This window comes from Rhinolophus hipposideros, assembly GCF_964194185.1.
Source record: "Rhinolophus hipposideros genome assembly, chromosome: 3".
Taxonomy (NCBI): Eukaryota; Metazoa; Chordata; class Mammalia; order Chiroptera; family Rhinolophidae; genus Rhinolophus; species Rhinolophus hipposideros.
Window position 1 is genome coordinate 102,305,511 of NC_138049.1, and position 25,540 is coordinate 102,331,050.

Sequence of the window (25,540 nt, forward strand, 5' to 3'; positions counted from 1 at the left end):
AAACGTATGAGGTAGGCACTGCCAGTACCACCATTTTACAGATGAGGAAACTGAGCACAGAGAGGATAAGTGACTTGCCCTAGGTCACACAGCTAGTAAGAGATGCAGCCTGGCTCCAGCGACAATATTCCTACTCTTTATACCACACGCCCTCACCCGACCTTTGACGATGTCCTTCAAACTTGGAGGCTACATCTTTCTCCTCTGCCACCATTTCGGTCCTCACTGGGCTGTAGGACACTGATTTCAAGAGACCCTCTTTTTCACTGAGAGGAGGGGGCAGCATGAGAAAGCTGGCTGACTTCCCCACAGGCCCTGGCCCTTGAAGGCAAACCAGGCCCTGGGGACTACAGGACAGAGCCCTGAGCTCTGGCCATTGGCAGCTGATTTGTCAGGATGCAAAACTTTCAGGTTCAAGAGGCCACATGGGGGTAGGTGGAGAGGAGGACATGTGGGCATCTCTGCCCAGTGCCCAGTCGGCCACAGTGAGCTTAGGAGCTGGGTGCCATGTGAGGGGAGGAGTCCGGTGGTCCTCACTTGGGCCTGAGTACCTTCTTTGTGCTCTTGGGCTGCGTGTGGGGTCAGGCGGGGCCATGAACCCGTCAGGGGAGTCATAAACCCAGGGCTTTGTTTGGTGAACTTGAGGGAGTCACTCCCCGCTCTGAGCCTCAGGTCTCAGCTGTAGAATGGGTCATGGTCCCGGCCGTATCTACCTTAGAGAGTTGGGTGGGCCTCTCTTGAGTTGAGGGAGGGGGGTAAAAGTGATGCCTAAACTTGCACGTCCTCTCGGAACCATGCAAAGTGTAAGGGAGTGAGGCGATTGGGCAGAGTGAGGGCTTTCGGGTTGGTAGGACAACCTCAGAGTGGCCTTGGTCCCTTCACCTCTCTAAGCCACTCAGATTAGTGAAATCATGTGCGTTACCACTGACCACGTGGCTGCGATGTGCCTGCTCTCTGCTAAGCACTTTATACACTTGCTCTCACCTCGTCCACACAACGGCCCTCTGAGGTGTGTACTATAATCAGCCCCATGTTACAGAAGGGAAACTGAGGCTCCGAGGTCACACAGCCAGAAAGTAACAGAGCCAGGACTCAAATGGAAGCAGCCCGCTCCAGAATGCATCTGCTTCAATGCAGACTGGCTAGACCCGCTGGTGGGGTCATTTGATGAAATGAAACCCTGCTGTTAGCCCAGGGCCTGGCCCATAGTAGGTGTGGGGCCAATGTACGGTGCTGCCCTCCCTAACCGGCTTGGTGCCTGGCGTTCTATTTGTCAGGCCCTGGGGCTATGTTTCCACAGGGATTGGGGTGCCCTCCAGCCTTCTCCTACCTCATCCCTCTGTTCTCCCTCCCTCCCATCAGGATGTCTCCACGATGCAGTTCTGTGCCAACAAGCTGGATAAGAAAGATTTCTTTGGGAAATCCGACCCCTTCTTGGTGTTCTACAGAAGCAACGAGGATGGAACGTGAGTTCCCTGGCAATAATTCACCCCCTTTCTGGGGTCCCGGATGGATGGGTTGTGGCAGCTTGCCAGCAGGGTGGCTTGAGACCACCTCCTCCCTGCGCTGCCCTGGGGCTCCTGCTCTAGGGAGGACAGGGATCAGGGAGGAAGTCAGGGCTCCGAGGTGCTGCCCTGGCCCATGGTGGGCCCGGGGAGGGTGGGGCAACCTCTAAGCCGGCAGTGCCACTGAGGGCCTCAGCAATGGGGGGTGCTAGGTATGTTGGAGGTGGGGGGAGTGGACGAAAACAGGGTTAGGGCGGGAACGAGGGGCCCCTCTGATCGTCCTTTCTTTCTTCCACACAAATCAGCCTGTATCTCCAAGCCCAGTCCTCCTCCACCCACAGCCCTCTGAACACCCCATTGCCATGTGTCCCCCCACTACGGCACTTATGGCCTGGCAAATCTAGACCCCTCTCCCCACCCAGCCCCTTACCTCACCATAGGCTCCATTCAAAAGTCTACATTTCTTCGAAGTCCCATCTCCTCCTCTCCTCTTCTAATCTAGAAGCCACCCACCATGTGTTGGAAACACAACATGTTGGCAAATGTAGGTCAGTGATGTTTACAGAGGGACAGATTCCAGGCTGAGGATGGGGGGCCTGTGTCCTCTCCACCAGCCCACTGTGTGACCCCAGGCAGTCATGCCCCCTCTCTGAGCCTGTTTTCTCATCAGTAGAATGAACCAATTGGATTAGGTGGTCTCCACAGTCTCTTTAAGCCCCAGAGCTCTGGGAGGCTGTGACCACTTATGGCTGGGATTCTGCAGAATCAGGAAGTGATGGGGCCAGGGAGGTTAATTAGAAAAAAAGCTGCTAGAGAAGGGAAATGTGGAAGGTTTTGAAGGAGAGGAAGAAAATGGGTCCAGGGGAGGAGCAGGGAAGAATAACAGGCTAGAGAAAAGGCAAGTGTAAAGCAAGTGTGCCCTGAGCAGATACAGAAAGTTCTCTGCCAGGTTCCTCTTGATTCTGAAATTCTGGGTGTGAGTGTGTGTGTGTGTGTGTGTGTGTGTGTGTGTGTGTGTGTGTTGGGGGGCAGGGGAGCGTCAGGGAGGAGGTGTGTTTCAGTTCAAGGGAAAACTGATTTTTAAACCCGAACCGTACAAAAACAAGGGAAATTAGGTATGCTCATTTGCATAACAAAAGGATTCTTTGTCTCACCAAAGGACTCCCAGCAGAATTTCTTTAAATAATTCTTGTTGACTTTGACTTGACTGGAGGGAGGGAGGGAAAGGCCCGCATGACGTTCTAGTTCTAGGTGTCCATGGCAATATCCACAACAGGTCACCTCCAGAGAGGCAATGCCAGGTCACCCTGGGCTTGTCTACAGGTGGGGCCAGCTGGCCAGGGGGAGGGAGGGATTTGGGTTTGGGAGCAGGAAAGGGGTGTGTTGCAAAAAGTGTTTGCCCATGATTGTTCTAGCAGAGAGATGTGTAGGATGGATGGGGAGGGGGCGGGGAAAAGGGAGAGACTGGTGACTGACACGTGAACAGGTGGGAGGTGCTGAGCGCCCGGGCAAGCTGTGCTGGGAAAATGCAGGGGAGCAAGGGGGAGAGGAGGATGGGGGCAAAGGGCCATAGTGGAGACCTCACTCAGCAGGACATGGTCACAGCCTCCTCCCTGGTAGTGGAGCTGTGGGGGACCCCAACTGTTGAAGATGTCAAAAGAGCTGGTCACAGGGTGGGGGGCAATGGGAGTTTATCTGGGGGCGAGTTTCACCTGAAACACAGGCCGAATCTCTCCAGCGGGGCCACCCAGGGCAGCGCAGAAACCCATCCACAGGTCCCTGAGAGGTGGGCTAGTGAGTAGGCACCTGCGAAGGGGCAGGTGCACAGGTCCGAGGCTGAGCTGGTGAGAGCAGAGTGGTCAGTCACCCAGGGTGTGAGGAGAAGAGTGGAAGGTTTGGGAGACACCGCCAGTTAGGAGGAAGAGGATGGGAGGAAGGTCAGTGAGGGTACCAGGGGAGTGAAATGTCACACTGTGCTCCTGGTACTGTGCCTACCTCGTCTTACTCAATCCAGTCACTGGTCTGGGAGTAAGCATGTGATGGTGGGGAGCGGGCTCCACCATGCTGCCTGCTGGGCCCGGCCACACGCTGCCGATTACCAGCTTGTGTAACTCAGGCAAGTTTCTATCGCAGTGGAACTTTCTGGGATGAAGGAAGTGTTCTGTATCTCGCTGTCCAGTATGCTCGTCATGAGGCACATGTGGCTGTTAAGCCCTTGAAATGCGGCTCATGTGACAGAGGTGCTGTGTTTTACATTTCATTTCATTTTAGTTAATTTAAATGGAAGTAGGCTCCTTCTGGATGTGCCGCTAAGCTGCGAGCTCGGTTTCGTGGTGTGCCCTGGGGGGTAATCCTCACACCTCACTGGCAGCAGCTCGCAGGGTTGCTGTGAGGATTAAGGAGTTAATACGGGTAATTAGAACGGGGCCAGCAGCTACTGTTCTTACCCCATTTTACAGTGAGAGGGGAGCTCAAAGAGAGAAAGTCATTTCCTCAGGGTGGCCCAGCTGATGAATAGCAGCTCTGGGACGGGGCCCACATCTGTCTGGCCCCAGTGGTTAACGCTTTCCCACGCCAGCTCTGAGTTTGTGTCAAAATGGATTGAGTGGAGTTGTGAGATGATGGCAAGGACCATTTCCACAGTAGGGCTTAGTCCCCCACGGCAAGTGCAGCAGGAAGTTGAAGGGCCTGTGGATTTGGTGTGTGTGTGTGGAGGTGGGGGTGGGGGAGCTTAAAGAAAGCAGTTTCAGGCATGAGTCTGAAACAGAAACCAGACTACACGGGGCTCAGGAATAAACAAGTAGGGGAGAAATCAGGCTCACCGCTTAGAAGACCTGGTCAGGAAGTTTGGCTGGCAGGGAGAGGAGACAGAGAAGGCAGTGGTTCCAAAGGGATGGAGAGGTTGGAGGGTCCACGCAGATGTGTGTGACTGTTTTGGGGGTGGGGGGAGGCTCTGAGTGGTTAGCGCTTCTGTGCAGTGGGAACCTACCTGGCTTCACTGCCCATTGCTGCTCCTGATTCTCCCTTCTGCCTCCTCTTCCTGCCCTACGTGCCTGCCCCAGCCATGGGCAGCTGTGGCCCCTCCTTTCTCTGTCCTATTCCTGTTGTCTTCACCAGCTCTGGGTGTGTGGGGAGGTCTCCCACATGTATCTCTACACTCCAGTGGGTGGGCGAGAAGGAGCAGAGAAGAGAAATGCTGAGCCTCAGTGACAGAAATGACATTTTGACTTGAAAATTGCCAGAAAAGAAATGGCACAGGCTGTGTGGGCACGGGCAGAGCCTGGGCACCTTCCTGGGTGACCTTTCCAAGCCCGGAGATGGATGCTAGGAAATCTCCGGGGGATGGACCTCTGGCCCCAGCTCTACTCTGGCTCCCAGCTAACCCTCTGTATGGTCAGGGCAGGCTTCCGGGATGGGGCCAGCCAGGCATGGTGTGGGGAATGGTCAGGGACTCTGGATGGGGGCCCAGCTGGGATAAGCCAATTACGTACTTTTACTTTGCAAAGCCAGCTCATGGATTCAGACTGGAAACGCTGAAAGGGTCTTAGAGATCATCCCAGCCAGGGGCTTTCATTCTCTGGCTTGAAATGCCAGGGAAAGCTATGGAAACTCTCCTCTGAGAAATACAATTATTCATTAATTTAGAAAAAAGTATTTAGTGAATGTTTGCTAAATGCCGGGCACTGTTTTGGCCACTAGAGATATACCAGTGATCAAAGAAGACAAAACCCTTGCCCTTATGGAGCCTACATTTTAGTGACAGACTATAAAATAAATAAGGAGAAAAATAGACTATGTGAAATGTCAAACAGTGACAGGTGAAATGTAAAAACAATATGGAAGGGGACCAGGGATGTCGGTGTCAGGGGGCCAGAGGGTTGTAAGTTTTAAATAAGGTGCTCAGGGCAGGTACTCATGTCAGAGAGGTGACATTTGAGTAAAGACAGGCAGGAAGTGAGGAGGTGACCCATGAACATGGAAATCCGGGGAGAGTGCTGCCGTAAAGGGAACAGGAAGCATACGAAGCTCAAGACACTCGATTTCACTGACAGGTTCAGGGGTTCATGGACCACTAAAGCTCCACCACAGATCCGTCCGTGGATCTCAGAGGAAGAATACCTGATAGTGGCCAACCCCCTGGGTTTAGAGGGAAGAGGCCTGGCCTTGGGGCAGGCTGGCTCAAGGTCACACAGAGAGCAGGCCCCAGAACCAGAGCCTCCTGACCCCACCTCCACCCATGCAGGAAGCCTCTCTGCAGCACCCCCAGGAAATGACCATCTGGTTTCTGCATGGATGCCGCTAGTGACAGGCAGCTCATTACCTCATGAAGCCACACTTTCTACTGTCTGGCAACTGCGTAGATTAACCAACTGGCCCCGTTGTTGACCTGGATTCTGCCTCCCTTGGCTTGGGGCCTGACACCTTCCCTCTCTTCTTCACCAGGTTCACCATTTGCCACAAGACCGAGGTCATGAAGAACACCCTAAACCCAGTCTGGCAAACTTTCTCCATTCCTGTGCGAGCGCTGTGCAATGGGGACTATGACCGGTGAGCAGACAGAATGTCCCTGCCCAGTGCAGATGCAGGAGGCGTGGTTTGCACTGACGTGGGCAGTGCCCTCAGTGTGAGCACAGCCTCCTGGGGCTGTGTGCCATGGCCCTGCATAGGGTGGGACTCGGTGAGCCTTCCTGCCCTCCCCTCCCACTCCCCCTCTCCCCTTTATCTCCTCGCAGCCCCCCCACTCTTTCCTCCCAGTCTGGCACCCCCATCGGTGGGAACTTCCCCAGGCTGGGGGGATGGGAGGTGCCTGGAATTCCATCCCCGGTGGGGATGGGCGTCGGGTGTCTGGGCTTGGAGCTCAGCAGCCTGTCTTTTCATTGTTCCCACTGGAGGGGTTGGTGGGGGCTGGATACAGGCTACGTAAGCATGCAGAGGGGGCCTGGTCCCCAGCCCCTGGCAGATGGACTCTGGGGACTCCCAAGATACTCTCTGCCAGCCAAGTTGCCATAAATGGGGTGAGGGGTGGGATACAGAGAGTTCGTGGAACTTTTTGAGGCGACACAGCCTCTTTATTATATGCCAGCTGTCATCGTGCTCGCCTTATGAGTGTAGAGTGCTGAGTGTCCACACACCTGGTTTCTGTTCAGCTCTGTGGCTAAAAAGTTCCGTCAATCTGGGCAAACTGACCTGCCTGAGCCTCAGTTTCCCTGTCTGTAAAGTGGATATTTAAACGTCTTCCTACCTTATAGGGCTGCTTCGAAGTTCACATGACACAACCTACACAAGAAGGCTTTGGTGTGCACAAATTACGTACCAAAGTCAGCATTTCATCTACAGATGTTCCTGCCTCCCCATCATGTGCCTGCCACTCACTGCTCTAGATGCTGGCAAGTCAGCAGGGAGCAAAGCACATAGCCTTTACCCTTCACCCAACCTCGTGGAGTTCACATCTAGTGGGGGAGGCAGACATGAATCCAATAATCACACAAAGAAACATACACTTACAAAGTATGGTAAGTGCCAGGGGAGTGGGGGTCACGGAAGATGGGAGCTGTAGGGTGGAGTTGGTCTGTGTTCAGTCCTAAGAACCCAGCCTGTTTCCTGGCAATTGCTGTAGCCGGTGGGTGAGCTAGCAGGGGTTCACGGGTAGGGCTGCCTGGGCAGCGTTGAGGAAGCTGGCCCTCTGCTAGCCACTCCGACAGGAACACTGGAGTGTCCTGGCTGGTGGCACTGGCCTGGGCTCTCGGGGAGCAGGCAACTGACAGGGTATGAGGGGTGGGCTGAGGGGGGCGGAAAGGAGCAAATGTCTGGTCTCCAGGCAGCCCTGGCGCTCTCCATGTTAGGCTGCTCGTCCAGGAGACGAGGTGGCACCTTTTTCTGGCTGGGACAGAAAAGCCACAATCTATTCCACAGGTGGTCATTGAGCACCTACGATGTGCTCAGCATTACACTTCCAGCTGTGCAGCATTCAAGGGAATGTAGCCTCATTGCCAGCTTCAGGGACTTTGTAGTCTAACCATAGGGAGCTCACGTGTGCTCACATGTATTTCAGATAGCTAAGTAACTGCAAAATGAGACCGGAGACGAAAGTAGGCATTGTAGCCAAACGAACCTGTTACGTGTCTGGCCTGGTCCTGGGACTTCTGGAGTGGGAAGACAGAGGGGTTGGGACAGTAGAGTCTAAAGGGGACTCAGGGAGGGCTGCAGGATCAGTTCCTGGAGACAGGCGTAGAAAGAATGGTAGGGATAGAGAAAGATGGAAGTGAAGGGAGAGGAAATTCAAGGTTGGAGAATGGGAGAGCGTGGCAGTTTAAGTCTCATGAGGTGGAAGGAATTGGGTCTCCAGCCCCACTCCCCAGAGACTGTTGGGAGTCCAGCTGACCCCCCACAATCCTGCATCCCTAGGGAGTGGCTTCCAGGGTCTCAGAACCCAGCCTCGTTAGGGATGGTGAGAGGCCCGCCAGAGGCCTGGGTTCACTGTTCAGCCATTGGAGGAGGCGAGGATACAGGTGGTAGGGAGAGCTCAGGCAGGCTCCCATCCCCCCTCCCAGGCTGAGTCCCTGACTTGTCTCCCTCCAGGCTGGCTGGGAACAGACTGACCGTGACATGATTGACAGCAGGATTAATGGAGGGGGCCGGGCGTGTCACATTGGCTTGGTGAAAATGAGCAGGCCGTTCTGTGTGGAGCCCTAGGCGAACCCACATACCCAACAGCCCTAGGAAGTACAGGCGTCTGGGAGGCCCTCTCAGGGTGGGAGCTGGGGAGTGGGTGGGCTTGTGCAGGAAAAGGATGAAGGCACCTCTTAAAGCCTCACAGAACACATTCAGTTGAATCCAGCAGCCATGTCTTCCATGCCAGCCAGGCTCCCGGCACCATGTTGGGAGCTGTGGGCATACTGAGCTGTCAGATCCAAGCCTCCCTCTTAAATTGCTCCCAGGCCAGGCTGGGAGACAAATAATAATAGCAGAGCTTCCTGTAGCACGTCTGTGGTAATGTATGTATATGAACAAAATGAATCCTCTTCACAATTAGTACCACCTCTGAAAAAGGTACTAACACTATCCCCCACTTTACAGGTAAGGAAACTGAGGCCCAGAGAGGTGAAGTAACTCACCCAGTATCTTCCTGCCAGCCACTGCTAGAACCAGGATTTGGACCCAGGCAGCTGGCTCTAGAATCTGTGTTTTCACCTCAATGCTCTGTTGACAAATGACCGAGACAGGTTGTGAGTGCGGTGTGTTTGGAGGCGGGCTCTGTGAGAGGCTGGCTCAGGGGCACAGGCGAGGCAGGTCTGCTCTGAGACTGGAGGTGGAAGGAGCAAAAGGCCTTGACATCTGCCTGGATATGGGAGTGAAAGAGACGGAGCGATCGTTAGAGTTTGGAGCGTGGGGGACAAGAGAAGATGATACACCGACAGGAATGAGAAGTGTGACAGAGCCAGAGGAGGTGGCTGTGGGACTGGCACAGCAGTGCTCTGCTAAGGAGAGAGGAGGACACAAGCCTGGGAGTCCTGGTGGGGTGGGTGGCAGAGGTCAGGGGTGGGAGGCCCTGTGGGCCCACAGGTCAGGGGCAGAGAAAGAAGAGGAGATGGTCAGAGAGATAGGAGGGAACCAAGAGGAGGGCAACCATGATCAGGGGCTGAGGGGAATTCAAACAGAAGTATCGCCTACGCTGGTGAAAAAGGGCCAGGAGGGTGAGAAGGAGAGATCTGCTGAGAAGGGGCAGTTCTCTTGGAATGATGGGGGTGGAAACCAGTTCATATTATTAAGGTTACTGAGTGAGTCTTTAGGATAGGGGCCAAATTGTGTCCTAAGTGGTTTGAATACATTATCTTATTTTGTGAATTTAAATTTCACAGTAACCCTAGAAGGCGGGTACTGGTGGCACGCCCACTTCACAGACGGGGAAACTGAGGACCAGAGATTATGTAACTTGCCAGGCAAGGAGAAGATACATTTCTCCTTTCCAGCAGTCCCCTCTGGGCTGGTCCTCGGGTTTCGGGTCCCCCTGCATTCCTGTCTCCAGTCCCCACGAGGCCAAACCCAAGCGATCCAGCTGAGCAGAGCTGGAGTCAGAGGAAATGGCATCAGGATCAGAGCCCGTCCAGCCCTCCAGGGGGGTGAAGTGGGGTGATGACAAGAAGCACTTCCGCTGCCTTCCCTGAATTCCCCCTACTTTCTCCTTAACCATTCTATCCCTTGAGAATTTGTCCCCATTAAACCAGCTTCCCCGTGGTTGGGCTGCTGTCACTCATTCACTCACACCTTGATGTTGAATGAATGAATTTTAAGAAGGTGTTAAGGCTACTGGATCCTCCCCCAGAGAGGGCACTGCGTGCTCTCACATCTCCAGTTACTTCTCCTTTGAACCTCACCAGCCGCTGAACACCAGGAGGGGCCAGGCCAGTATGTGGGACCTCCACGAGGGGTGCCTTCTCATCCCAGCTCACACCTGCAGAATGAGCTCAGGCAGAGGAGGTGAAGCCACTGTATTGCAGCCTGGGGGTACACAGAGCCCCACCATCCAGTGTCGCCTGCCCCTGGGAGTGTGGGACTGACTGTCAGTTTAGGGTGAACCCCTCAGGGCCTGTCAGCCTTCATGACTTGTAAGCAGCAGCGAAATGTACTTCCTCCTCTTGCCTAAATGAGGGGCTCATTTAGGAGGCAGTCCTGCAGCTTGGCTCAGAGGAGACTATAATGGCGCTGCTGGGGGTGCTGGGAGGGAAGCCTGGCGTCTTTGCCAGCGTCCCTCATCCCTGCTTGCCTGCAGACGCTCACACATGCCCAGCCCTGTCACTCTGGCCCAGGTGTCCAGAGACTTACAGGACACTGGCTCCCACCCCGAGGCTTGGCATTGCTACTGACCAGCTGTGTGACTTGGGGAAAGGCACACACTCTGGACCTCCCTTTGTAATTTGGGGGAAGGAGGGTATGGTTACTGTGTGGCCCACTTCACAACGTTGATGGGAGATCTTAGTCAGCCAGCAGATACTTAAGAATACTCTTTATATTACCTAATATATGCTAGGCACTGTTCTCAAAGCTCAAGAGGTAGCAGTGAACAAAATAAAAATGTCTGGTCTCGTGAAGCTGACATTTTTGTGGTGAATGGGAATTGTTTGGGAGACAGGAGCTTGGAAAAAAGGCTTGAGTGTTTTAGATGGAACAGAACGACACGTGTCCAGTGCGGACTGTGGGGATGATGTACTTGACATGTCACAGAAGCTCCCAAGTGAGTGCAATGGTACCGTTTACAGAGGCGTAGCAGAGTGTCCGAAGGCTAACCGGTTGCATGGGGCCACACAGCTGGTAGCTGGAGAGCTGGGGCTGCCACCCAGGGCTGCCTGTCCCACAGCTCATGTTTTCCCTGCCCACCTCACTGCATCCCAAACTAGGGGCTCCATGTCTGAGCCTTTTTATGCCAATTTGATGTTCATTTTGTAGGCAACAGAGGCCCATTTCATTGTCCCACACCCAGGAGCCCCTTCTCTTGGGTGCTGTCCCCGGAAGTCACAGTTGGTCTGACACGAGCCTTTGTTGGGCCTATACTAAGGGGTTGGGAGCCAAGGTCTGCAGACCACAAGGGGCACATGAGGTGACCTGGGGCAACTGCCAGGGATGGACAGTGACAAAACTGTCAGCAGAGTAGTCACAGCTGTGTCTGGCTTCTGCGACTGCCTTCCCCTGTCTCTGGGCAGCATTTCCTTCCCCTCCTTCTCCCAGTCACAGCCACAACCAAGGCTGGAGTTTGCGGACTCTAAGCTAATCAGACCCCCAGGCTGCAGCCTACCTGGAGCCTTGATATTGCACAGAATCTCACACTCAGAGATTTCAACCTCAGCTGCAAGTTCAAATCCGCTGAGGAGCTTTCAACAATGCCCCTGCCCAGGTGCACCCCAGACCCAATGGTTCTGAATCTCTGGGTGTGGCATTGGCATCAGGATTGCTAAGGCTCCACAGGGGGTCCCATATGCAACCAAGATTGAAAACCAATGCTGTCATGCAGAGAGCTCAGTTGCTTTGGCTGCACATTAGAATCAGCCAGGGGACTTTTCAAACCACCGGTGCCAGCTTGCTGTGGGATTATTTAAAAATCTCCCCAGTGATTGTTTTTGGTATCCAAGGCTGTGACTGGGGTCCTCTTGCAGCTTCTGAGCATGTAGCTGTCATTGATCCAGTCACTGAGGGACTGGTGTAGGTGGTCCACAGAGAGGCACTCCTTGCTGGGGTCCCTGAAGGTCCCCTGCAGAGCTGGGGGGTTCTGGGGAAGGACTGGGAGACTTCAGCATTGTGGAAGGCTCCTCACCAGCTGTGTAACTCTGGGCAAGGCCCTGGGTACCATTAAGGCTCAGTTTCCCCATCTGAGAACGAGGGGGCTGGAGGCCGTCACCCCAGAACATGCACAGCAGAGCCACTTGGGACGTCTTTAACCCAGATTCCTGGGCCCTGCCCAGAGCTGCAGAGAACTGGGTCTGGGGGTCTGGGTGCCTGAAAAGCTCCACTAAGATCACTTCCAGCCTTGTCATCCCCGGAAGTTACCCAGCCTTAGCGGTCCCTGATTTAAGTAAAATTCATATGGAAAACTATCTGAGCATGCCTGAATGCTAAAGTGAATAGAAAGGGGCACTTTTATAGAGACCTGCCTGGCACACAGGTTTTACCGACTTGTCTTTGCAGCGATTCTGTAAGACCAGTGTTAGCCCTATTTTAAAACACTGGCTTGTGGCTCAGAGGCTGTGACATCTCCAGCTCTCACAGCCGGCATGCAGGTCCACACTCCAGCCTCTTTCCAGCTCACCAGCCCACTTTCAGGGACCTAGATTTTGTGTTTCTTGCCACAAGAATTGTTGGTTTTTGCTTTTTCACAAGAATTTAAAAGATTCCTTTACATGGCAGGTGTCTATGCCTGGCCCATTTTACATGTTAGTGACAAAAATCCAGCTGGTACACAACCTACAGGGCATTCTTTCATTCCAGAACAGTGTCTGCCCTGATACAGGCAAATCCACACCCCACCCCCACCACTGCCCCACGGAAGCTCATCTGAAGGGAGACAGCGCCTCCTTCTGGAGCCCCAAGGCCGACGCCTTAAGAGACCCAAGGAGACGCCTGGGGCAAGATGCTGTGTTAATGGCAGACAGGCCCAGGCAGCCACCTCTGCGTGAGCCGTTTAGAACTGAAGGCTGGAGACCTGAGTTCCCCATACACTCCCACCTCCCCAGAGCCTGACCCTGCAGTGGGACCCTGGCAGCTCCCCCATCCCTGGGCATCACTGGAGGACCACTGGCACCAAGGGTTAACCTGCAGCCTTCCACCTCCCTCTTCCAGACTCTGGTCCTAGCCTGTTGCTATGGAGACGGGCTAAAAATAAAATGGGTTCCCAGAGCCCAGCCCCATGCACAGGAGTCAAAACAAACTAATTAAAGCAGCCAGGCTAAAATGTGAAGATAATTACACCCTCACTCAGGAGCCAGTCATGGCATGGAACAGCTCAGCAGGCTATGCCTGAGTCGGGGCCCCTGGGCCCATCCCTGACATGCAGGACTGGCTCCCCACCACTCAGACTCCTTGGACCTCGGGGTCCCCCATGCATTCTTGTTACCCCTCCTTAGGAGAGTCCCCCTGCTCAGGCCTGAGATCCAGGGAGCAGCCCATTCCCACTATGATGGTCCCAACCCCGATACAGTCACAGTATGGCTTCATGCTGGGACCAGTGCCCTCTCTGGGGTGGCCAAGAAAAAGGGGTACACTGAGGCTGTTGCTCCACATCCTCCCTGAAATTCCGGGAAGTTCTCACACAGCTCTGGGGCTGCGCCTGTCCGGAAGATCTCTGCTGAAAGGCCTCAGGATGGTTCCTTTGCCTCTTGGGCTGCTGCCTATCATCAAGAGTCTGGGAGCACGAGAAGGGCCCCAACCTTCTGGTGGCTGTCCCCGCATCCCCTTTGGCCCAGGTCCTGTGGGTGCTGGGTCAAGCCCAACCCACCACGGGCCCTTTGCTTTCCAGGACCATCAAGGTAGAGGTGTACGACTGGGATCGAGATGGCAGGTAAGCAGGCAGAAAGCAGGAGGTGAGCAGAGATGGGGGCAGCCCCTGGGGGAGGTTGGGCCCTGCACTCACGTGGGGAGAGCTGCACGCAGGCCTCTACTCAGGGCAGCTCTGGGGTGAGGGGGCCTGGATTTTCCTGTGGGGCATCTACCGCCCTCGTGACTTGTCCCTGCCCAGCTCCACTGAGGCACCAGACGACCTCTGTACTACAGGACATAGTGCAAAGCGCATAGGCCTCTTTTCCTCAGATAACTGCCTAGCAGCCAGCCAGTGCCTAAAATAGCCCCACCTTTGGGAAGAATTAGGATTTTCTGAAATGTGCATGTTCTTAAGTATAGATAGTAGTGATGCCCTGAGCATTCGTTGATACATTCTCTGTGGGAAGCTAAGTCTTGAGGGGTGACCAGGCTGTAGATGAGCTCAGATGCCCCACAATCTAGTGGGGAGGCCCTCGGCTCCTCAGAGGAGCCATCTGCCGGGGTCAGGGGCTGAGGGAGTGAGCAATGGGAAGGGAATGCATGAGGCGGTGCCTGGAAGGGCCAAGGCTGGCCGTGGGAGGGCGGTTCCCGCTCGGGGACTTTGGAAGGCCAGTGCCCTCCTCTTTTGTGAATCTAAGTGCCCCCAAGGAGCCAATGTCGCTAGGAATTCATAGATGAGGACAAGAACAGGCCTCTTACAGCTTTAGTCCAAAACCCTCACTGGCTCCTCTTACTTGTCTGTTGAACCAAATCCAAATGTGTCATCCTGACGTTTGTGACCCCGCCATTCTATGGCACTGTCAAGGGGTGTCGTAGAGGGGTGCCATAATTTCTATTGGCACCCCTCAAGTCAGTGATGTAGACAGGATATTGTAGAGGGCCATGAGAACACAGCTCTAAGCTAGGCCCAGGCCCCTTCCAGGGAGCTTGCCTTCCCCTGGGACCTTCCTACAGAGAACTGCCAGCAGCCGCACTGCGTCCCTTACCTCCCTCTGTTCCTCTCCTCTCCTCTTTAACCACATCATACACAAGTCAGCTTCATGTTTCCACCCATGATTTGCCTCATCTTACCCTGGAGTTCCCCATACTTCTCTTTTAGCAGGGAGAACTGGGGACAGCCACCAAATGCCATTGGTTCCTGCCACCAAGGAGCTCATACTCGCACTCTGAGAGCAGTAAATATGTAGTCAAAACACAGTGCAGGCTCAAGGCGGGGCAAGGCCCTGCGGACACCTCCTGGGTCTCAGTCTCCAACAGGTATTCCAAGCCAGCATGGGAAGGTCAGGCAGCCCACCACAGGGGAGGTGGGAGTTCTGCTTTGTACAAGGTTTTACTGCACTTAACAAACACACGCATTGCCCCAGGAGGTGCAGGCACTGCAGAAAACACCCCCAGCTGCCTGGATGGATGTAGTGCTAATAGTCTTTTCAAAAAATGTTATTGGAAAAATGTCAAATACACAGCAAAGTAGAGAGAAGAGCTTAATGAACAATTTTAAGCCTGTCACCTGAGTTGAACAGGGTTACATGTTGCCGTATTTGCTTTATGTTATTGATGTAATTTCAATGGTAGACATCGTGGTATTTTTTTCGCTAAAGACCTCATTGGGAATGTCTAAAAAATAAGGGCATTTTCTGCATAACTATGAATGCCATTAGCACACCTGACACATTGAATAATCATTCTTGAATACCATATAATATTCATTTCATATTCAAGTCTCCCTCAGTTGTCCCCCCAAATACCTTTTGTTGCTGGTTTATTCAAACAAAAATGCAAGTAGAAGTGGGTCCCATTTTCCAGGGTCCCGCTCTACGTGACCGTTGTTGGGTTTCTTGCTCCATGGGTGACACTGGACTCTTCCCAGGGACCCAGCCTCTCTGCTGGTGTGTGTCCCTGGAAAAGAGACCTGGGCAGAATTGGGAGCCAGGGGGAGGGATGCGAGAGGTGGGGAGATGGGCAGAGGCGGGGCGTAGCCTGGGCCTCGTGGTCTCAGCAGCAGCCTTCTCTTGCAGCCATGACTTCATTGGGGAGTTCACAACCAGCTACCGGGAGCTGGCCCGCGGGCAGAGCCAATTCAACATCTATGAGGTGAGGAGGACACTCGAAGTCTGGGCGTTGCTCTGATGAGACATAGCTCCCACTCACTAAGGACTACAGTGAGGCATGTGCAGGCCTAGGGTTTTTGTCGGTTTTCCTGTGAGGTGGGTGTTATTGTCCAATCCTCAGAGTTAGGAAACCTGAGTCTCAGAGAAATTAGGGGACTTGTCCAAAGACCCATGGTTCAGCAAGTGGCAGAATCAAGAGACAGACAACCTAGGCGGATCTGACTTCAATCACTGAGTTACAGTGCCCTCCCCCAAAGAGTACTTCCAAGAAGGTGAGGGGATAGGAGTGGGGGTGGGGCAGAAAGTAGAGGACAGTATCAGAAGGTTCTGAACCTGAGACTCAAGGTCCTGAGTTCAAGGTGGCCCTCTGCCTTCAATTAGAATAGTTTCAAGGCCTACTGACTGTTACCTTTTCTGGAAGGAGAGGCTCAGAAGAACAGGAGTCAGGATACCTCTATCTAGACCTGGAGAACCTTGGAGAAAGCACCCAATCTCTCTGGAGATAATAGCGTGTGACCTCAAGGGACTGTTTCTGCAGCTGAGCCTTTGCTTGTGTGTGTGCTCTCTCCGGGGTACCCTCCCGTCTTCCAGATCCAGCTCAGCTCCTACTCAGTGCTGTCCTGCCCAGCCATGGTGCCTTCTATGCTCTCTCCCTCTTCTGAACTTCATGGACAGCTCTGTTCGTGCCAGGCCGCTAAACTGCAGCTACTCAAAACCCGAATAACTGCTCGGGCTCAAGGTCTGACTACCACGTACTAGCCATGGGACCTTGGCTAAGTTCCCGAACTGCTCTGCCATGCACATGGGGAAGTAAATAAGTTACTAGAACAATGCCTGGCCCCAAGTGAGCGTGATGTCAGCTGTCTTATAGTAGCATCTGTGGAGCTCCTGTATGCCAGGAGATTTCCGTTTTACAACCTTCTTACAAACTGGCTCTATCCTTACATTAGCAGCCCCTCAGCGGGTGAAGTTGAAGAGCTGGCTTTGACTCCCATCAGTGAACCCGAGCCCTTCCATACTTCCACTCCCTCACCCTGGGTCTCTGTTTTGAGTGGGCAGGTCTTGTGTTCCAACTGGACTGAAGCTCCCCAAGGGCAGGTGACAGCCTTCTCACTTGCCTCCCTTTCTGTTGGTCTGGGCCCTCCTGGGCACACAGTAGGTGCTTACGAGACATCCACACACTGTTTTCAGATGAACAAGGCTATTGTGAAGACGGAGCATGGGTGAATTTCTTTGAAAGCGCTAGGATCCTCCCAGTTAATTGCTTTCTGTTCTGCATCGACAAAGGGAAAGACCTTCTTTGTCCCCCCACCCAGGCAGAGAGAAGCAGGCTCTGCTTTTCTTTGGCCTCCTTTAAGGAGAGTTTTAGGGAAGGGAAGGGGTCAGATCTCTTTGAGTTTGGCTTCTAAGGATGCTTGACAGACTCAGAAGAGGCCGTAATTTCTCAGGCGAAAAGCAGAAAAGGTTGGATTGACTTCTTTTCTTGGTCGTGGATCCCTGCTCCTTTGCAGTTGACAAGAGAAACTGCAGAGCTGGGAAGCAGAAGTGCTGTCTCCACACATCGAAATGCCATCAGGTGGAAAAGGAATTAAACTTGGGTAGCCCTGGAGCAGGCCTTGCACTGTGGGGCGGGGGAGGCCCGTGTAGGCTCTGGAAGGCCTTTCTAGAGTCAGAGCCACCTGAAGAGAGAACAGGCTTCTGCCAGGGAAGACCCTCATCTTGGGCCCTGGCATCACGCTGGGTGTCTGACTTGGATGTCCAGCCGTCTGCTGGCCACTCCTCAGATCCGGCCTTCCCAAACTGAATGCACTGGGTAAAATGTCCCCGCAGCCCTCCCCTCCCCCTGGCCAGCCTGTGCTGTCATCATGGGGGCGCAGCAGCAGGGGAGCCATCTTCGACACTTGTGGCCCCTCGCCATCCATGACTGCACCCTACTCCTACTACCACCTGAATATTCTGACTTGTCTCCTTGACTCCCATCTACCCTCACTGTCATCGCCCCCGTGGGGGAGCTTTGCAGCAGCCCCCTGAAGGCCCTCCCACCTTCCGTCCTCCACTCAGTAACCGGAGTGCTCCTCCAAAATGGTCACCTGACCCTATCGCTGCCCAGCTGCCAACCTAGTTGTGTATCCACCTTCTGCCTGGTTCGCACAGAGGAGCAGGGAGGAAATTCAGACAGACACCCCCACCCCAGCTGAGATCCTACAGGGCCTTTTACCTAGGGGGTAAAGTCTGAGCTCCTTCACACGGGTGCTGTGCCTCAGCTACCTGCAATCTGCAGTCGTTGGGCCTGTATAAGTACACGCACATGTCACACCCCTAGGAAACCCCTAGGGTCTGGCCCCGGCCCTTCCCTCTGCCCACTCCACTTTCAGCTCAGTCACACCATCTAAGGCTCTCTGAACCTGCATGCCGGCTCAGCCTCCGTGCCTTGCTTCATGGTGGTGCTGCCGCTGAGTTGGGACTGTGTCTCACTCATGTTGTATCCCCAGCGCCAGAGCAGCTCCAGGTCCCTGGGAGCCACTCATTGCCCATTTGCACAGGAGAGCAGACACCAGACCTGCCCTGGGGGCCCTGGGGACCCTGGGGGTGTGAGGAGAGCTAGAGGAGGCCGCTTAGGAGAACTCCAGCCCACGGAGTTTCCTGGGAGATTCCTGGCCTGACTCCTAGGGGGCGCTGGTCCCACACATGGAACTTCAGGGTACAGTCTTAGGGCTTAGAGAGGCTGGTACATGGATGGGGGTGGGAGTGTGTGCTGGGGAGTGCATGAAACCTCAGGATAAACAGGGCGTCTCTTCAGTGCCACTTCACATGAAGATCTGAGAACAAAACATTGCTTTAATATTAAAACAGTTATAATTAGAGAGTGGAAATGTGGAACACAGGCTAATTTAAAGACAACACAGAAGACTTCAAAGAGATGTGCTTGTGGCCAGGTCTTTGGGCAACGCCCAGACCCCTGGGAGTCCGTGTTTATTCTCATCAGCTGGGAGGGCTATTTTGGAGTAAAACTTTGAGAAGCACTAAGTTGTAAAGTTTCCACGCCCTCCTGGTACAGATTAGGAAACTGAGGCACAGTGCAGCTGAGACCTGAGACCGTGCCCTCACCTCAAGGGCTTGCCTGGTAGGCAGTTTCCCATGAATGTGTCCGTGAGCACCCTGTCTTCTGGGTGGCCTTCATGGCTGTGGAGGATTTGAGGTTCTAGGCTTCTCTCCCTAGACTCTCACTTTCTACCTTGCTAGCCCTCCCACCTGAGTCTCAAATCCAGCTCTTCCTTCCTTCTGTGTCTGCCTGGTAGCCCCTGACACTTCCCTCTCTCCTGCTCCCACAGCCATGCCTGGGGCCCAAGATCTGTGGTCATTTCTTGACAGTGCCGTTTTGCCATAGCTCAGTACCTGTTCCAACACCCCCACATCCTCATTTACCTCTCACCTGGACTGGTGGTGGTGGTAGTGGTGGTGGTAGTGGTGGTGGTGGCGGTGGTGGTGCTAATAAAAACTAATAGCAGCTGACACTTACATGGTACTTACTACATTCCATATACTGTCCTAAGCACTTGACTTATATTGATCCATTTAGCCCCCATACTTTTCTATGACATAGGTACTTTTTCACTCCTGTTTTACAGATGAGGAAACTGAGGGACAGGGCGGTTAAGTAACTTGCCTAAGATCACACAGCTACGAGGTGGCAGAAGCAGGCAAACATCCCCTTGGATATCTCTCCTTCTCCCCTTTTACTCACTTCCACCAGGTCCCAGCATCCTAGAGCCTGCTGTGACCTTGTCCCCTACTGTCTTAGAAGTCATCAGAGTTCCCTGCTGGCTGCTGGGTGATTGTTGACATTTAAATTGGTATTCTAGGCTCTCTTCCAGCCAGCCCAATATACTCTCTTCCACCCTGTGGTTCCGAAGTTAAACTGGACCCCAGTTCTGTGCTCCCCCAATAGCTCCTCTGGAATGCCTTCCTCCATCTCTCCCTGCCCAACTCCTTCTTGTCACTCAATGTCTACCTTCAGTACCATCTGCTCTGGAGAGTCTTCTTTGATGTTCCTGCCTGGAGTGGTCCTTCCTTATTCCAACTCCCTTCACATTTCTGACTCCATTTTCTTGGTGGCCCTTGTCACCTATCCTGAAGACATATCTTCTTTTTCCAATTGAAGAGAAGATTCTAGAGAACTGGTACCCCCACCCAATAAATATTTGTGAAGGATTGTGTGTTTATTATCAAGGGGGTACCCATGTATGTAGCACTGCCCCGAGTGCAGGAATCTGGTTTCTAATTCTGTCACTACCCAGACCAGCTGTGTGACCTCAGGCAAATCGCTTGGTGTCTCTGTGCCTTAGTGTCCTTATCTCCAGAGGTAGATATCAATGGTCATTCAAACAGAAGAGACCTCTGCTAAAGACCAGCTGGCTGCCCCTGTAGGAGGAACATGAGATGAGGGCAAGGGGAATGAGTTCACCAGAAATCTACGGAGGACAGAGTGACAGAACCTGAGCTGGTGTGAAAATCCCCTTGCTCTGTCTGATGGGAGGTTAGGGAAGGTTGGGCCTAGACCTCTCATGTGGAAAACAAAAGCCGGTGAGGCTCAGATGTGTGAAAGACCTGCAGAGCGCCCCTAGGCCGGGGTGGTCCCCCTCACTCAGCCAAGGGGTTCTCAGCCTCGGCACTGCTGACATCTTGGACTAGATGATTCTTTGTTGTAAGGGGCTGTCCTGTGCGTTGTGGGACGTTTAGCAGCATCCCTGACCGCTATTACTCCCCTAGTTGTGACAACCAAAACTATTTCCAGACATTGTCAAATGTCTCCTGGGGGGCAAAAATCACCCCAGTTGAGACCACTGCATTAGTCCACCAACAAGTGTGTTTTTAGCACCTACTATATGCCCAGCGCTGTGATATATTCTCTGATGACAGGTCTAGTTTGAAATGAAAGCTTACACGTGAGGAACAGTTAAGGAGATTCTAACTGCAGTGTAGGGGCTGAGGTGGGGGGCAGACTCGCAGGACCCCCAGGGCAACCCTAGGGCTGGAGCATGGGAAATGGTGGAGGGAGGAGGGAGCATGCTTGGGGAGGAGGGAGCAGCCTGAGCTGACATGGGGCAGGCATGGACAGGGCCCCTTTGCAACATCGAGGCTCCTCCGGCTGAATAGGGTGGAGGGTATGTTTGGGGGGCAGTGAGAAATAAGGTTAAATAAATATTATTCTTGGTAGTTTGCTCATGGGACACTAGGTCCAATCAGGGAGTTGAGTTGCCTAAATCTAAATACCAGTCTCTCACAAGAACTCCCTGAACCCTCCTCCCCGAGACCCCTGTTTTTTCAGCCCACACTCTGCCAGTCCGGGTCTACTCCCAGGGCTAGTGGAAGCCCCAGGGGCCCAGCCTTGCCTGCTTAGAAACCTCTTCTTACCTGGTAACTGGTTTTTCCTGCAGGTGATAAACCCGAAAAAGAAAATGAAGAAAAAGAAATACGTGAATTCTGGCACAGTGAGTAGCCACCCCCTGCTTGCAGCTGGGCGTAGACATTCTGAGCTCCGAGCTCGGCCTGATGTCAGGAGTCATATGTGTCTGTGAGTCTGTGTACCTGTGTGTATTCGTGCAGTGTGGGAACCTGACCTGGAGGGGTACCGGGGGGGAGGGATGGGGCCCACGGAGCCACAGCCCAGGGTTAGATGTGGGAGAGGTGATACATGGGCTCTGTGACACAGAATGAGAAATCCCAGAGAGAAACTCCCAGGGACTTCCTGCAGGAAGGAAGCGGAAAAGGAGTAGCAATTATTGGACCCTTGCTGGGGGAAATCCCCCATTTAGGTGCTTTTCACAAGTTGTTTCCTTGAGAGACAGTTATCATCATCCCCTTGTCATGAAGCGGAAACCAAGGCTGCAGGCAGGGAAGTGACTCAACCAAGGTCATAGAGCTAGGACGCGATAGAGGTGGCAGTCAGCACTACAGTTAAGTTCAGAGCTGGCAGCGGCTGCGGGCACGGCCCCTGCCTGACTGTGACCATCCTGGATCTCACTGGCCCGGGGGTTTCTGCGGGCTCTTGTTCAGGACACTGATGCATTTATTCAACAAACAGGAGTCCCTGCCCTCTTGGTGCTTATATTCCTGGGGGAGGACACAGAAAACAAGTATGTGTACACACATACCTGTGAGTATCAGGTGGTTACGCATGCTGTGGGAAAGAAGTACAATACAGCCACAAGATAGGGAATGCCCGGGACAAAACTATTTCCTTGACTATAAAGTAGTCAAGGAAAGCTTCTCTGAGAAGGTGACATTTGAGTAGAGATTCAGAGAAGGTGAGGGGGCAGTAGCTGAGGATATCAGGGAAAGAATTCTATAATAGTAGGGATCAGCATGTGCCAAGTCCTGAGGCAGAGCCCACAGTGCGTTTCTAGAACAAGCCATGTCTCTGCAGTGCAGACCTACTCAAGTCCATACCCTTCCTGTCTCTCCCCATTCAGAGGTCCGTAGTTCCAGCAGCTAATGCAGCCAAACTTAGTCATTTGAGTCAGGCAGACTGCAACTCCAGACCCAGAAGAGGTCGTAGTCAGAGGGCTCTGGGGTTCCTCTGAGGAACCTCAGTATCTTCATCTGTAAAATGGGACTAATAAGTCACCCCTACCCTGCTTACTGCACAGGGTGGCTATAACAGACATGTGGGAGATGCAGGAAGACGCAGGCCTGTAAAGTATTCTGCTTATTCAAAGAGGTCTTCCCCCGCCACCCCCTACCCCCTGCCCCATTTCTCTGATTGTAACTGTTTCACAGACACATGCCATCAGGTGGAAAAGGAATTAAACTCTGGTAGCCCTGGAACAGGCCTTGCACCATGGAGCAGGGCGGGGGCAGGGGAGTTGTGTCACTGGGAGGCCCGTGTAGGCTCTGGAAGGCCTTTCTAGAGTCAGAACCGCCTGAAGAGAGAACAGGCTTCTGCCAGAGAAGACGCTCATCTTGGGCCCTGGCATCATGCTGGGTATCTAACTTGGATGCCAGCCGTCTGCTGGCCACTCCTCAGATCCGGCCTTCCCAAACTGAATGCACTGGCTAAAGTCTCCCCGCAGCCCTCCCCTCCCCCTGGCCAGCCTGTGCTGTCATCATGGGCGGCACAGCCGCAGGGGAGCCATCTTTGACACCTGTGGCCCCTCGCCATCCATGACTGCACCCTACTCCTACTACCACCTGAATATTCTGACTTGTCCCTTTGTCTCCCATCTACCCTCACTGTCATCTCCCCCGTGGGGGAGCTTTGCAGCAGCCCCCTGAAGGCCCTCCCACCTTCCGTCCTCCACTCAGTGGAGAAATATTACTTGGAGGAATATCTTCTTTGTCCAAAGCTGCGGTGTTTCTCAGTGGGGAGGCTATTGGCATTTCGGGCTGGAATCATTTTTCGTCCCACAGGACTTCCCCATACAATGTGGGCTGCTTAGCACCCCTGGCCTCGGCCATACTACCAGTATGGCCATAGCTACCAGTAGAGTCACAGTCATTGTGTGACCCCAAATTCTCCCACACTTTTCCAAATGCCCTTAGAGAAGGCAGCACCTTCCCCAGCTGAGAAATATTGGATGTTCGGCTGAGAAAAAAAAAAGTTTTGAAACCCACTCATCTCGTCCAGTTTTCTTGCTTTAGAGATAAAGAACCTGAGGCCCAGAGAGGGGACCGGATTTGTCTCAGGTCACGTGGTGAGTTAGGGACAGAGCAGGACTGGGCCCAGGTCTCCTGACTTTCCTTTGCTCCAGCACTTCCCAATCTTCACCATAAAAAAAAAAAAAAATCACTGAGCATCCAGGATGCTTATTAAAATACAGAGGCCAGTTCCAGGTTTCCGGGCTGGGGTCTAGACATCTGTGTTTGTGCTTCTCCTACCTTACTATGTGCAGAATCTCCTGGAGTTCTTGTTAAAATGCCTCTGCCTTTCTGCATTTCTAACCAGCATCAAGATGATTCTGACCCTGCTGGTCCAGGGACCATACTCTGAGTAGTAAGTCCCTGGGTGAATGCATATGGTCGGGCAACCCAGGGCCTGGATGGGGGGGGGTCAACTCTGGCTGCAGTTTAGACTCATGTGAGGAGCTGAAAAAAAGATCTAGGGCCAGAGCCCTACCCCAGAAACTCTGATGTAACTGGTTTGAGGGCCTTACCTGGGCTGCAAGATGTTTTAAAAGCTCCTCAAGATGTCTAATGATTGTCAGGGTAGAGGCCACTGCCAGAGTCCATTCCTAGTGAAAGGAGGCTTTGTCCAGCCAGGTGCCTAATGCCGTAACCAATGGATGGGGTCTCAGAGGTCCAGCTCAGCACTCACAGACCCTCCCATTTTGGGGGGCGTTTTGATAAAGCTCAACGGCTTTGTCAAACAGAGGCCCGACCTGGCCCACCAAGTGAGTCAATAACCATGGCTGCATGTCCACCAATAGAGAGCACCAATCCTAGTGGAGTTCTGTGACACAGGTAAAAAGTCTCCTGCCCCAATCTTGCTTCATTTAATTGGTTTCGGCTGCCAGGCTTTCATTTGTCTCCACAATCTTAAATCATCATTATAATGAGCTTTCAGGTAGTTGCCTGTCTTGGGGAAGTTGATGCCAAGTCTGCCCGCGGGCATAGGCCAAGAGTCCTCTGCTTGGGAGAGGGGGCCCCGGGTGGTCAGTTACCTCTGGGAAAGGACAGGCTGTTTATGAGGGTCTTGGATCTGAGAGGGTAGAGACTGAGAGACACCAGAGGGATGAGGGGGACAGGTAAGGTTTAAGATAAGTGCAGACTAGAGAAGCACGTTTCTAGATTAATAGTTAACGAGACATGGGAGCATGGAGCTTGTCAGCATGGCAGCTTGTTAGGACTGTGTCAGGAAGACCCCCCTGCCCTCCACCCTCCACACCTGTGTCTACTTAGGGGAAACTTACGTCCTTGGCTTGAGCCCCTGTGCTCCAGTGGCAGAGACAGGGCCCTTCCAGGATGCAGTTTGGCATGGGGGTCAAGTGCAGACTCTGGAGTCAGACAGACCTGGCTTCACTTGGCCACGTCCTGACAGTGGGCACATTGCATCACCTCTTTGAGCCTCAGTTTCTTTGGCTGTAGAATGGGGATGATAATAGTCCTTTACAGAGTTGTTGTGGGCACTCCATACAATGATATATGCAAACTGGCACACGCTGAGTTCTTGACTGTCAGCAAACCACGTCCCCCACCCAGTGCTCTCTACTGACCAAGCTCCCTTTTGTTTTCAAGGTCACGCTGCTTTCCTTTGCTGTGGAGTCAGAGTGCACGTTTCTCGACTACATCAAAGGAGGGTGAGAAGAGATGCAGCCCCATTTCTTTGGCTCCAGGGAGAGGGAAGGGGCTCACATCTCGGCATGAGCAGCTCTGGCCCCGCCATGGCCTCTGTGGTTCTGGGCTCTGAGCAGCCCCCACCCCCGGCCCTTGTGTCTGGGCTCACACAACTCTCCCAGAGCCCTGTGTGCCCCTGTATCTTGAGCTGCTGCAGAGGGTGTTTCTGGGCCACGGAGGCCAGTGGGTCACGTCAGGTCCCTCTGCAGAGATGGGACCTGGGAATGGTAGGGACTCCATGACAAAGAGAACCAAGGGTTTAGGGAGGCAGAAGGAGCCCTGGACCAGGAGTCAGGAGGCCCAGGCTCTACACCCCTCTTTGCCCTGCATTTGCTGGATTGCTCTGGGCAGGTCCCCTTCCCTTCCGGGGCATCAGCTTCCTCCTCCACACACAAGAGGTTGGAGTTGGTGACTTCTAACATTCCTTCCTGCTCTGAGCTGCTGATAAGCTCTGGTCTGTCCGGGAATGGGCTGGGGGGCTGTGATTAACCTACTAGTGTCATCAGGGACCTGTAAGGGGCAGGAGGGACAGGAGGTTGAGCCAGGGGTGCTCCCAGGACCAGCAGATGG

General features: G+C 53.5%; 1 protein-coding gene across 1 annotated transcript in view; it reads left to right on the forward strand.

Moving 5' to 3' along the window:
* The window catches only part of CPNE5 (copine 5), a 91,627-nt gene that overhangs the window by 55,510 nt on the left and 10,577 nt on the right, over positions 1-25,540 (forward strand). Inside the window, exons 10-15 of the mRNA XM_081040344.1 lie at positions 1,363-1,466; positions 5,949-6,053; positions 13,510-13,551; positions 15,545-15,620; positions 21,076-21,129; positions 24,872-24,933. Coding sequence (XP_080896470.1) covers positions 1,363-1,466; positions 5,949-6,053; positions 13,510-13,551; positions 15,545-15,620; positions 21,076-21,129; positions 24,872-24,933 — 443 coding nt within the window. The remainder of the gene's footprint in view (positions 1-1,362; positions 1,467-5,948; positions 6,054-13,509; positions 13,552-15,544; positions 15,621-21,075; positions 21,130-24,871; positions 24,934-25,540) is intronic.